General features: G+C 43.3%; 1 protein-coding gene across 1 annotated transcript in view; it reads left to right on the top strand.

Annotated features, from left to right (window-relative positions):
• LOC308303157 (putative protein MSS51 homolog, mitochondrial) overlaps positions 1–8300 on the top strand; it is a gene marked incomplete at its 3' end in the record, with an annotated part of 9057 nt that extends 757 nt beyond the window's left edge. The window contains exons 2-5 of the mRNA XM_080747480.1: positions 2070–2194; positions 3317–3880; positions 5509–5608; positions 8099–8300. Of these exons, the coding sequence (XP_080603606.1) occupies positions 3391–3880; positions 5509–5608; positions 8099–8300 (792 nt within the window). The 5' untranslated portion in view covers positions 2070–2194; positions 3317–3390. The remainder of the gene's footprint in view (positions 1–2069; positions 2195–3316; positions 3881–5508; positions 5609–8098) is intronic.
• Positions 8301–14568: the final 6268 nt, after the last annotated feature.

Here is a 14568-nt window from a genome sequence, read left to right as displayed (position 1 = left end):
AAATTCAAATTTTCACGATTTTTCAAAAATAGCAGATCTACAAGCTCGCAGCTGTGAGGTTGTAGATGTGCTGCTGTAAACAGGGATGGCATGGTGCAGCCAGCGGTTACACTCCTGAATCTGAGGGCCTGGGTTCGAATCCCACTGCAGGCGGCGACGTGTTGGTGAGAAGATGCTTGTAGATCTGCTGTTTTGGAGAATTTGTCTTTTTTGTTTTTTGCAAGTCTTAGAAAATATATATTTTAAAAGCCAACATTTGTAACTCAATTATTTGCTTCACTCGCAGCGCGGCACTCGGAGGCGGGGGTTCGAATTCCGCTTGGCGTGTGTGCATTTTCTGGGTGACCTCGTAGATCTGCTGTTTTTGAATAGCCAACATACAAACGGATACAGTGGTTCAAACGATTGTGACGCTATGCCACAGGTCTTGTAGGTGGATAACAGTGTTAAGACTGCGAGAGACACACGACCACCATGCCACTGTGGATAACAGTGTTAAGACTGCGAGAGACACACGACCACCATGCCACTGTGGATAACAGTGTTAAGACTGCGAGAGACACACGACCACCATGCCACTGTGGATAACAGTGTTAAGACTGTGAGAGACACACGACCACCATGCCACTGTGGATAACAGTGTTAAGACTGCGAGAGACACACGACCACCATGCCACTGTGGATAACAGTGTTAAGACTGCGAGAGACACACGACCACCATGCCACTGTGGATAACAGTGTTAAGACTGTGAGAGACACACGACCACCATGCCACTGTGGATAACAGTGTTAAGACTGCGAGAGACACACGACCACCATGCCACTGTGGATAACAGTGTTAAGACTGTGAGAGACACACGACCACCATGCCACTGTGGATAACAGTGTTAAGACTGCGAGAGACACACGACCACCATGCCACTGTGGATAACAGTGTTAAGACTGCGAGAGACACACGACCACCATGCCACTGTGGATAACAGTGTTAAGACTGCGAGAGACACACGACCACCATGCCACTGTGGATAACAGTGTTAAGACTGCGAGAGACACACGACCACCATGCCACTGTGGATAACAGTGTTAAGACTGCGAGAGACACACGACCACCATGCCACTGTGGATAACAGTGTTAAGACTGTGAGAGACACACGACCACCATGCCACTGTGGATAACAGTGTTAAGACTGCGAGAGACACACGACCACCATGCCACTGTGGATAACAGTGTTAAGACTGCGAGAGACACACGACCACCATGCCACTGTGGATAACAGTGTTAAGACTGCGAGAGACACACGACCACCATGCCACTGTGGATAACAGTGTTAAGACTGCGAGAGACACACGACCACCATGCCACTGTGGATAACAGTGTTAAGACTGCGAGAGACACACGACCACCATGCCACTGTGGATAACAGTGTTAAGACTGCGAGAGACACACGACCACCATGCCACTGTGGTGTCATGGTGTGGTGTCAAAATCACCAAGTGATTTTTCAGCTCACTCATGTAATGAAATCCTTTGCCACACTCAGCACACGCATAGCATGTTTTATGTACCGTGGGATGGAAAATCATACTCTGGGGGCATGGAACTAAATTTTTTTGTTGAATTTCAATCTTTGTTAGATATGTTACTAGACACCTTTACGAACACATTGGTGAAGAAATTGTTTGGTAAGGAATTTATTCCCAGATTTGACAGGTATTCTGATAATTTACCCTGACTACATATACAGTCCCGTTAGTCCTCACCCTCCGCTGCGTACTGTTGTGCTCCGAGATGAGGTCCTACCGTGTTATCGCCGGGCTGGGTAGAATGCCTCCACGCCGAGGTTTTAGATCCCGCTGTACATAAAACATGCACTACGGCGTTGGGAAATGGTTTAAATCGCTTATTTAGTCTCATTAAATTCGGAAAAGCCCCCGGCGGCAGGTGCCAAGGCGCGCGTGCAAGACACCAGTCATGTTGCCATACCTTAGCTTTTTCTGAACTGACGCCACTGCAGTCATCTCACTTTTGGGTGTTCTTTCTTTGCTCCTGTGGCCCTCTGGTTGCACAGATGTCTGAATGTTTACTACTGCAGCAAGGAGTGCCAGAAGGCCGACTGGACCCAGCACAAGAGGTTCTGCTCGCAGCTGCGTCTCGTGGCCATTGACAGAGTCGTGGAATGGCTTCTGTACAAAGGTAAAGCGCCACGAGTGAACTGACAATGTGCTCACGCGTTACAACGTGCCGTAAACCACCCGTTTCCCCCACAAAAATCTTAAGTCTTAAAACAAACGTTTACTGTTGGACTTAGATTTATTGTTGTTTTAAAACAGGGGTCTTCAACAGGGGGACCCTAGGGGGTCCTCAGAGTTAACCCTTCAAATCTTTTTTGTGATAGAAACTTTTATTTTTCTGAGAACTTTAGCCAAAAATAGCAGATCTACAAGCTCACAACGCCTCGCGCTGCGAGGCGTTGTGAGCTTGTAGATCGGCTATTTTCGGCTAAGAGGTTTGGTGTAGAGGGGAAAAAAGAGCAGACTAAATACAGAGTGAAAGGCCAAGTTTATTAGGTATTGACGGTTCAAGTGGTTAGATATCTGAAAACTATGAATCTATGAAAAGGTTGTGGGGGTCCCTGCTTAATCTCTATCTCAACTAAGGGGTCCTTGGCCTGAAAACGTTGAAGACCCTGTTTTAAAATGAAAATTTTGTCTAAAACTGGAAGAAAGGAAAGAAGGAAGGGACAGGAAAGAATGAATACTGGTGGTGGTGACTAACAGATGTATTTCTATTCTTGCATATGCCTCAGTGAATCACAGATTTTTGACAATCCAGCCCTCATCATCACACTGATGAAGGCTGGTTAGCCGGCACGTCTGTTTGAGGCATAATTATGGACGAATCTGACTACAACCCTCTTCCTTTTTTATCGTCAAACAGTTTATTGCATCAATGCGGCAGACGCGGTCAGAGCACGGTGGTAAACAGAAAACAAACAAACACTGGTGACTAACTGAAACGTTGTTTCTCCCTGCCGCGACATCAGGAGATTCAAGATTCAAGATTAATTCATTTGGTCCCGAAGGAAATTTGTCTTGGACATGCAGGCTGCTACATAACATACAACAGGACAAGACAGACAGAAAGAAAGTAAATTACAACGAATAGTGCACAACACACAGTGCTGGCATACAGGTCAAGTGCATACATTACATTACATTACACTAGAGTCATCACACCTTACTAACGGCCTGAGTTTAGCAGAGCAATGAATGAGTATTTGTATCTGTTCAGATGTCTTTTCTTGTTTTTAACTAGGAGATCTGCCATTCGCCACCGACAAATGGTCCAAGCCTCAGTCCGAGGTCAAGGGCTGGGACGACTGGCTCGCCATGCAGGGAGACCTGACTCCGCGCCTCGGCACCATCCTGTCCGGCGCCAACATGAAAGACTTGTGGACCAACGCTGGCAAGTCCAGGCCGGAGGAGGACGACCTGAAGCAGTCGCTGTGGAGAGTCTCCAGCGAGTTCCTCTCCAGGCCAATGACCATAGCCTGGGCGATGAGACTGTTCGGCCTCGACCCTATGAAGGAAGCCCTGACAATTCACCTGGTGGGTGCGGGCCAGAGTGAGACTCTGGGAGCCAAACTGACGGACTACGACGAACTGAACCGTATGTTCCCGGGACACAAGGGTCTGGTGGTGGTGATGATAGGGCCGGAGATTGTGCAAGGCCCCGTCGTGAGGCCTCCGCTTCACGCCACCGGGCCCAAGCAGAGCGTCTACATCAGCGCCTACAAGGGCCTCTACCACGACTTCTGGGAAGAGGTGGTCGAGAAGGAGCAGGCAGCCAGGCCAGATCTGGTCGTTGGATTTCACCCTGGTAAAAAAAATTATAATAATAATATATATATATATATATATATATATATATATATCGTCGTTGTAGGGTGGAAACCTTGTATGTCCAAAGCCGTTTGTTTTGTATTTATCATTTTAAAAATGATTTAAACTAGTGGAAACAGCCGATCTACAAGCACACAACGCCTCGCACTGCGAGGCGTTGTGTGCTTGTAGATCTGCTGTTTTCACTACTTTTGTGCAACGGCCTTGTATTGTGAAGCAGGGCTTTACTTTGCAGGAAAAAAATTACAAATTTGAAACTTGGAGGTACGAGGTTTCTGCCCGACAACGACAATATATTGAATGTATAACTTCCAAAAGCAGTGATCCGAATTGTGCCAAAATTGTCTTTTGTGTCTATGACAGGGGTTTTCAAAGTGGGTGACGGGGCACCCTGGGGTGCCGCGACAGCAGTGTGGGTGCCGTGAGATAATTTATTTGGACACTTGAAATAATATTTTGTATCATTTTGAAGTTCAAAGTTATTTTCAGTCAGTTCCAACCAAAATAGCTATGATCTCAACGTTTTCCTCGCAACATAATCACTCAAATATCGTCACTGTCGGGCAGAAACCTTGTTTCAAATGTGTATGTCTTTTGGTAAAGCAAAGCCCTGCTTCATCATACAGGACTATCGCACAAAACAAGTGAAAACAGCCGATCTACAAGCACACACCTCGCGATGCGAGGCGTTGTGTGCTTGTAGATCGGCTGTTTTCACTAGTTTAGTACATTTTATAGATGATAAATACAAAACGAACGGTTTTGGACATTCAAGGTTTCCACCCGACAACGACGATATGCTATACATATAAGGTGCTGGGAGTGAAAATTACAATGTAGGGGTGCCTCGGATTAAAAACATATTTATGGGGTGCCCTGAGACACACAAGTTTGGGAACCGCTTGTCTATGAAATATAATAACAAACTTACAGTACTTTTTTTTTACGTTTCTAACCAACATACTTGCAATGAGTCAAAACAGTTGATCGCGAGGCGCTGTGTGCTTGTAGATCTGCTGTTTTCACTACTTTAGTACATTTTATAGATGATAAATACAAAACGAACGGTTTTGGACACACAAGGTTTCCACCCGACAACGACGATATGCTATAAATATAAGGTGCTGGGAGTGAAAATTACAATGTAGGGGTGCCTCGGATTAAAAAAAATATTTATGGGGTGCCCTGAGACAAAAAAGTTTGGGAACCGCTGGTCTATGAAATATAATAACAAACTTAAGGTGGTTGCACACTGCACTGCGTGTTTTCGTTGCGTTTTGGAAATCCAAAAGCCAGGGAGAGAGAGAGGAAAGAGAGAGAGAGAGCAAGGGACTCAGTGCAACAGCTGCGAAAATCGGAAAAAATCAACCCTGGTCCGGAAAATAAATACGAAACGGGCGGCAGTGTGCAAACGTGATTGACATAACGTGAGGTTGATTTTTTTATTCACGCACTCCGAAATTCACTCCGATATTCGGCCCGAAAAACGCAGCAGTGTGCAAAGACCTTTACAGTATTTTTTTTACGTTTCTAACCAACATACTTGCAATGAGTCAAAACAGTTGATTTTTTCCCCCCTTCATTTTGAATCTTTTTGTTGCCCAGGGTTTGATGCTAGTCAGGAGGCAGGTCTGGAGGAAGGTTGGCTTCCAACTCTGCTGCTCCTCAGGGACTATGACATCCCCTGTCTCTTCACCACGCTCAGGTAATTGCTGCATAGCATTTTGGAACAAATGGTTGTATGTAAATGGATTGTAATCTCATCACCAGCTCTGATAGTTTAATATTTAGGCCTAGAATTATTGAATGCTTTAACCAGTGAAAAATAGCAGATGTACAAGCTCACAGCGCGCCACCGAGTGCCGCGCTGCGAGCTTGTAGATCTGCTATTTTTGGAAAAAGTCGTGAAAATGTGTGCAAAAGGTTAGAGAACCACTGACATAGTAGTCTCTCAAGAACAGACTAACTGAGCTCCATTTAAGTGAAAAGGACCTTTTCTTTGACCATGGCTAAGCCAGATTGCTGACATAGAAACATAGGTTTTTCAAAAAACCTTAGAAGGATTCAAAAGAATTGGGTCACACTTCTAATTTTCATGATTTTTCAAAAATAGCAGATCTACAAGCTCGCAGCACGGCACTCGGTGTCCCGCTGTGAGCTTGTATATCTGCTATTTTTCAATAGTTAAAGCATAAAATAATGATACACAATATAGTGTAACCGTTCTGACAGCTAAAGATAAGACACAGTACGATCTTCCCTTCTGCTCAGGTAATTGTGGGCTCGCCGAAGGCGAGAACACTCTGTTATCCTCGTTATTTATAGAGTGAGTTCCGCCGCATATTTCCACCGCAGACACGTTGGCATTTTCCGCCGCAGACCGTAGAGAGGCAGAGCCACAAGCCAATGAGGTGGCATGATTGTATTTGAGTTCCGTCGCAGACAGTATAAAGGCAGCTAGGGCCCTTAGCCAATGAGGTGTTATTGAGGTGTGGAAAATCTGGGAGTGGTGTTAGCTGGGGTATTGGTTGAGCTTCAAATGACAATTAACACGTCACCTTTGGGGGGAAATATATAATGAGTTCTGCCGTATATTTTTGCCACACATTCCTAATATGAAACTCCCAGAATCAATAGAAACAATAGAAAAAATTGTGAACAACTGTTCCTTCCCAGGCAAACATGACAAGGAAACTATAGCACAACCAGCAACATACATTACAGTATTTCATTAATTATAAACAATGTTATTTTCTATATTCAACAAAGCAACAACAACCACTCACTTATATACACATATTTTTTATTTATTTAACTTTTTTTTCAACATAAAAGAATAACAACAATTTATTTAATTACGATTTTTTATTTTTATTTTATTTCTTTTTAAAACATTTTTTTTTACAAGCGAGCCCACACTGTTTTGTAGGAACAGTATCTCTAGTTGCTGCATAGCATTTTGGAACAAATGGTTATATGTAAATGGATTATAATCTCATCACCACTTATTAAACAGTTACAGAGATACTGTATAAGTCACAGTGTCCAGAAAAGCATAGTACCCTTGACTTTTAACATAGGATGATGTCTTAAAGGCCCACTGACATGCCCCGAAATTATAATAGTATGATACAGTAGGTCACGTGGTCTCTCTGAAAACGGTCTGAAACAGTCTGAAACTCATGTCACAGTGTAATCTGCCCCTCGCCCCCCAACAACAGCTGACCAGTACAGTAAGTAGTCCAGACAATTAATTTGATTGGCTTAGAATTGCGCATTCCCACAATGACATCATAAAAATATTAACTCATATTTTAAGATGACTTTTTAAAGTGACAGTACCCCTTTAGGTGACAGTACCCCTTTAAATACACTACATAGGCAGATATTATTTAATATCAATTTTATATCCTAACAATAGCAATAGCGCCTTGGAAGGCCGGACTGAAGCGCCAAAACCTCCCGCTCACCAACCCAACTCCCTTAGAGGAGCGAGTTATGCCTGGGTCTTTTTTTTTGGCCGCTACACTAATGCTTTGTCTGACATACTGCGGTATCCGCATGTGGCTAAGGGCTGGCGGCAGGGACGTGCTGGCCATTGGGAAAAGCGGGACAACTCCCGAACGGCCGGTTCATTCCCGGCCGGTCCAAGCTGGCCATTAGGAGAAAATTAAAAATAAAATGTCGGCCTTCGTTCCATTTTGGGGGCTGGGCGGCCAATAAAGTAAATCGTCACTGTCGGGCAGAAACCTTGTATCTCCAAGTTTCAAATTTATACATTTTTCCGCAAAGTAAAGCCCTGCTTCATCATATAAGGCCGTTGCACAAAAGTAGTGAAAACAGCAGATCTACAAGCACACAATGCCTCGCGGTGCGAGGCGTTGTGTGCTTGTAGATCTGCTGTTTTCACTAGTTTAAATCATTTTTAAAATGATAAATACAAAACAAACGGTTTTGGACATACAAGGTTTCCACCCGACAACGACGAAATATAACTTGTGTACAGTAATTGGCCCACTGGCTTGTCACTTGTCATGATCTGAAATGGCAACTCTTTGAGTAGCAGCAGCGCTATAGAGAGAGATCTCTCTCTCTCTATAGCACGCAATGAGGGCCTCTCCAACTCTTTTTCCCGGGCTGAATCAGGGGCCCAGCACGTCCCTGGCTGACGGTCACCTTCCTGTTCCCTTTACAGCGACTCGGAGATGACCTATTCCCTGCTGATCCTGAAGGAGTTGGAGATCGACCATAAAGGAAGTGGAGCCAACCCCTTTGCCTCGCTGAAACCAGAGGTGGTGGGGATGTGTCCCAACAAGCCGGCCGTCTACTCCAACTCCCACTACTTCACCTTCCACGGGTTACTGGAGAACGCCGAGGAGTTAGAGGAGGAACACTGAACAAATGAATGAGTTCTGTACACATGCAGGGACGTGCTGACCATTGGGAAAAGCGGGACAACTCCCGAACGTCCGGTTCATTCCCGGCCGGTCCAGGCCGGCCGTTAGGAAGAAAATATAAAAATAAAATGTCTACCTTCGTTCCATTTTTTGGCGGCTGGGCGGCCAACAAAGTAAATCGTCACTGTCGGGCAGAAACCTTGTATCTCCAAGTTTCAAATTTGTAAATTTTTTCGCAAAGCAAAGCCCTGCTTCATCATACAAGGCCGTCGCACAAAAGTAGTGAAAACAGCAGATCTACAAGCACACAACGCCTCGCGGTGCGAAGCGTTGTGTGCTTGTAGATCGGCTGTTTTCACTAGTTTAAATCATTTTTAAAATGATAAATACAATACAAACGGTTTTGGACATACAAGGTTTCCACCCGACAACGACGAAATATAAATTGTGTAATTGGCCCACTGGCTTGTCACAAATCTTTGAGTAGCAGCAGCGCTATAGAGAGAGATCTCTCTCGCGCGCAATGAGGGCCTCTCCAACTCTTTTTCCCGGGCTGAATCAGGGGCCCAGCATGTCCCTGGTTCTGTAAACCCCCTACTGCAGGGGTCTTCAACGTTTTCAGGCCAAGGACCCCTTAGCTGAGAGAGATGAAGCAGGGACCCCCACACCCTGTTCATAGATTCAATATAGTTGCATCGTTTGACAGCACAATCATCAGTGTATTTTGGACTCATGTCATTTGTATTTTTCAGATATTTAACCACCTGAACCGTCAATAAACTTGACCTTTCACTCTGTACTTAGTCTGCTCTTTTTCCCCCTCTACACCAAACATCTTTGCCGAAAATAGCCGATCTACAAGCTCACAGCGCCTCGCGCTGCAAGGCGTTGTGAGCTTGTTGATCTGCTATGTTTGGCTAAAGTTCTCAAAATATGGACGCTATAGGGTTCAAGTGGTCAATATAAAAAAGGAGGGAAAAAAGTCACACAGAGATTTGGGGGACCCCCTGTAGTAACTCTGAGGACCCCCTAGGGGTGCCGGACCCCCTGTTGAAGACCCCTGCCCTACTAGCTGTCAGGACTGAAATACAAGTATACATTTCAGGAGGATGACATTTATACTTGTATTTACAACATCCCCCACTGAGGCAGTATCCCTTTCCAACTTACTAAAACATCCGCTAATACAAATTGTCATGTTATTTATGACAAGTGAGTGACACATTTGGCCATACGATAAATTTGTAAAAAAAAAGACATTAAACTGTGACTTATTGTATATACAGTATTGGCATAGTATTATGGTTTGAGAACAATTGAGTGTGAGTTGGACATTTGCATTAGCTGCCTAAGGGTGCCCAGTATTTCAACTGCCATCATGTTGAGATTTGAATGAACTTTCTCATCCATTGTAGCACTGTAGATTGGTAGTCAAATGCTCACTCTAGATAATGTATAAAGTAAATATATTTCACAATCTGCCGCATGCAATACAGCAAAAGAAGTGCTCTTTACTCCTTCTATATGGCATGTTTCATACACAAAGGCCAATTGACACTTGACAGTGCTTTACATAAGACAAAAGTGTACTGTGCAGGGATGCACAACACGGACAGAAATTACATTTTACTGCACTGGCGAAGATTATAATTATTTTGTTAAGTTTTATGTTTTTAAATAGATGATTAATAACGAAGGCATTGGGAAGTTGCCTGATCGAAGAGAACTATAAACTATTTACAATGTAGTTCTACTTTGTTACTGTTCACCACTGCAAATGTGCATTACTCATATTTTTGTTATTGGTGTTCAAAAAGGATTCAACGCGGGTTATTTTATTCTTAAACAGGCCAGATTTAAAACCGATTATTTACCTGGAGGCCAGACATTCACACAGACTTTGACTCGTAAATAATAAAAGATTTGTATGTCTTTAACATATACAACACATGCTATACAGTATATACAGCTGATTACAGAGGTGTGACCTGAAAAGGTGCTTCATTAAAGGAGTAGTTCACCCCCAAAATGACTTTTTTTCCTATTGATTAGTCACGCCATGGAGAGTAGAGTTCAATAATATTTTTTGGTTTTTGTCACATTCCTAAGAAAAAAATGTGATAACAATAAATTTACCCCCATTCGTTCCGGATGGGGACCCGTTTCGAAACGGGTCCCCATCCGGAATCAATGGGGGTAAATTTACTCGAATCAATTTTTGTCTTAGGAATGTGACAAAAAACTAAAAATATTATTGAACTCTGTGGGTGAACTACTCCTTTAATGGAAGTTGCAATTTTTAGACTGGTAAAATGTAGGGGAAAAAAATCAAACCTCGGTTCGAAGTGGAGCGGTGAATCTGAGCAGCTATACCCTGTGTGTGTTGCTAAATGCCTAAACTGTAAACTGTGCCTGTGAGTGAGTGGTGAGTGTGCCTGGCCTGCACAAAACAGCGCCCCTCCTTTAACTAGTGTGTTGTGTGTGGCCACTCAAGGTATTGCCAGGCTACGGACACGGCCAGCCAGCCAGCCAGCCAGCCACCCAGCCACCCAGCCAGGGACATACACACGGACATACCTGTCTATTGGGAGCGCTTTCACCGCTCCAAAAATGGGCGCATACTGTAGGAACTAGGAAGTCTTAACTGCTGCCAGCGTTAGTTTTCTTACTCTATAGCATTCAAGTGAAAGAAGCTGTCTAGACGTGTACCAGGGACATGCTGGGCCCCTGATTCAGCCCGGGAAAAAAGAGTTGGAGAGGCCTTCATTGCGCGCTATAGTGAGAGAGATCTCTCTATAGCACTGCTGCTACTCAAAGATTTGCCATTTCAGATCATGACAAGCCAGTGGGCCAATTACATGAGTTATATTTTGTTGTTGTCGGGTGGAAACCTTGTATGTCCAAAACCGTTTGTTTTGTATTTATCATTTTAAAAATGATTTAAACTAGTGAAAACAGCCGATCTACAAGCACACAACGCCTTGCACCGCGAGGCGTTGTGTACTTGTAGATCTGCTGTTTTCACTACTTTTGTGCGACGGCCTTGTCTGATGAAGCAGGGCTTTACCTTGCGAAAAGAATTACACATTTGAAACTTGGAGATACAAGGTTTCTGCCCGAAAGTGACGATTTGATTGATTGATTGAAGACTTTATTAGAAGTTTGCATAGAAAAGGTACAGTTTCATGATGGTACAGTTCACTGGTACAAGGTCTACTAAAAGGAGATCCATGAAAAGACTAAGCTTATTTCCACTGGAAACCATTGAAGTATCTCATATAACATTGAATGACAGACAAATAGAACACAGTACTATGCAGTAGATATGTAAAGAAAAACAATTTACTTTGTTGGCCGCCCAGCCCCCAAAATGGAACGAAGGCCGACAATTTTTTTCCTAATGGCCGGCCTGGAATGAACCGGCCGTTCGGGAGTTTCACACTTTTCCCAATGGCCAGCACGTCCCTGACGTGTACTGTACAAATATGTTAATCCATGTTTGGGAATTGCACTGCAAATATGCTCTGTCTGAAAATGTTAGTCCACAGACTTGTTTGGCCAGTTAGGCCAACATCATTATTAACAGTTAACTGGAGGGGACCTTCACCACGGACATTTTGGGGGTCCTTCACATGAAAAAGTTTCAGAACCACTGACATAGTAGTCCCTCAAGAAAAGACTAACTGAGCTCCAGATTAAGTGAAAAGGACCTTTTCTTTGACGATGGCTGGCCAGGTTGCTGACAGATCGGCTGTTTTCACTAGTTTAAATCATTTTTAAAATGATAAATACAAAACTAACGGTTTTGGACATACAAGGTTTCCACCCGACAACGGCGAAATATAACTCATGTAATTGGCCCACTTGTCATGATCTGAAATGGCAAAGTACTGTAGCAGCAGCGCTATAGAGAGAGATCTCTCTCTATAGCGCGCAATGAGGGCCTCTCCAACTCTTTTTCCCGGGCTGAATCAGGGGCCCAGCACGTCCCTGGTCGTGTATAAAGTTACAGTGGTGGAAAGTAACTTTATTTACAAGTTTGTAGATTTTCATCATTATTACAAAGCCTGCATTAACCACTTCGACCCTCTCATGGCGATGCATTGTGAGCGTGTAGATCTGCTATTTTCAAAATATGTTTTCACCTTTGAAATGACATGAAATAGGACATTCTGCATGCATAATAAGTACTTTTACTTTTGGTACTTTAAGTACATTTTGATACCAATACTTTTGTAATCTTACTCAAGCACTCACTTTTTTGTTTTACTCAAATTGGGGCCTGCTGTGGCTAAAGGAGCACCAGGAGCACCTTTTCCACTAATGTACTCGCTTGCCTTTGAGACAATTTATTATTGTCCTTTATGTTATGTTATCTTCAATCTATTGTCATCGCTTTCTCACCATTCTTAATGCATATATTCATTCATATATATTATTTCTTTATTATTTAAATTGAACAACACTTTGGCCATTTGAAATGAGCTTTGTTAATAAACTTTGACTTGACTTAATTTTATTCGACTCACCACATTTCCCTTATGTCAGTTATATAAAGATAATTCATTGTAAACACAGCATTTGCCATAGATTTAGGTGCTAAACAATGGGAGGTAGTAATGAACTATCTCTCATATCACAGAGAGATCTGTGATGCATTAAGCACCACCAGGATGATAATGAACTAGAAAATATTGTTCCTTCGAAACAATTGTGGGCTCGCTTCAAGCCAGAAAACAATGTCTATAAAAGTACAAAATGTCAAGATCACAGGGGCAGTGCTCTCTTTGACGTTACTGAAATTAGCTGCATGCATGATTTGAGGCATTTTGTTCCAAAAATGTGTTATGCAAAAGTTGACCCGCTGGTGGCGCTATAACAGGCCAATGTGAGAAGGGAGGCATCTGTTCCTTGACCTAGTGGGAATGTGCTTGCAAGATTTCACGCATATCGCAGGCTGTATTCATGAATTAATTAAAAAATAAAGTGTGCGTGTGTGCGTGTGTGCGTGTGTGCGTGCGTGCGTGAATGAATGAATAAATAATAAAGTGTGCGTTCGCTCGTTCGTTTGCACTTTATTTATTTATTCATTCATTCATTGAATGAATGCGTTCGTGTATTTTTTAAGCCCTGGGAAACCCACCTTAACGCCCTCATTAGCATGATGTATGCGAGCATAATTTATGCGAACCACACCCACACACATTTCCAAACCATGCACTGCCCCCAATTTTCATACGTCGACTAAGCTCCTCCCCTTCATTTACATACGGTCGTCTGCATTTTTTACGCGCTGGAAAACCCACCTTAACGCCCTCATTAGCATAATGTATGCGAGCATAATGTATGCAAACCACGCCCACACGCATTTCCAAACCATGCCCCGCCCCCAATTTGCATACGTCGACTAAGCTCCTCCCCTTCATTTACATACGGTCGTCTGCATTTTTTACGCGCTGGGAAACGCCACTTAACAGCCTCATTAGCATAATTTATGCGAACCACACCCACACACATTTCCAAACCATGCACTGCCCCCAATTTTCATACGTCGACTAAGCTCCTCCCCTTCATTTACATACGGTCGTCTGCATTTTTTACGCGCTGGGAAACCTACCTTAACACCCTCATTAGCATAATGTATGCGAGCATAATGTATGCAAACCACGCCCACACGCATTTCCAAACCATGCCCCGCCCCCAATTTGCATATGTCGACTAAGCTCCTCCCCTTCATTTACATACGGTCGTCTGCATTTTTTACGCGCTGGAAAACCCACCTTAACGCCCTCATTAGCATAATGTATGCGAGCATAATGTATGCAAACCACGCCCACACGCATTTCCAAACCATGCCCCGCCCCCAATTTGCATACGTCGACTAAGCTCCTCCCCTTCATTTACATACGGTCGTCTGCATTTTTTACGCGCTGGGAAACCTACCTTAACTCATTGAGTGCCAATCCCGAACTAGTTCGGCTTTATTAGCGTATCGTAGTGTGCCGATCCCGAACAAGTTCGGCTTTTAAAAAAAAAAAAAAAAAAAAAAAAAAAAAAAAAATTTTTTTTTTTTGAAAAAAAATTTTTTGAATTTTTTTTTTTTTTTTTTGGACCCCATCAAATCTGGTGAACATGATTTCAATCGCGATTTTGCATGTTCCACCCCATACAACCCCATCTAACATACAGGGCAGCCATTTTTGTTTACATTACATGTAAAACATAATGGCGATTATCTCAAGAATGCCTGAACGGATTTCCAATCGGA

Source organism: Nannobrachium achirus (assembly GCF_963921795.1).
Source record: "Nannobrachium achirus genome assembly, chromosome: 18".
In the NCBI taxonomy this organism is placed as follows: Eukaryota; Metazoa; Chordata; class Actinopteri; order Myctophiformes; family Myctophidae; genus Nannobrachium; species Nannobrachium achirus.
The sequence above is the reverse complement of the archived record's forward strand: the minus strand, read 5'-3'. Positions and strand labels throughout refer to the sequence as shown.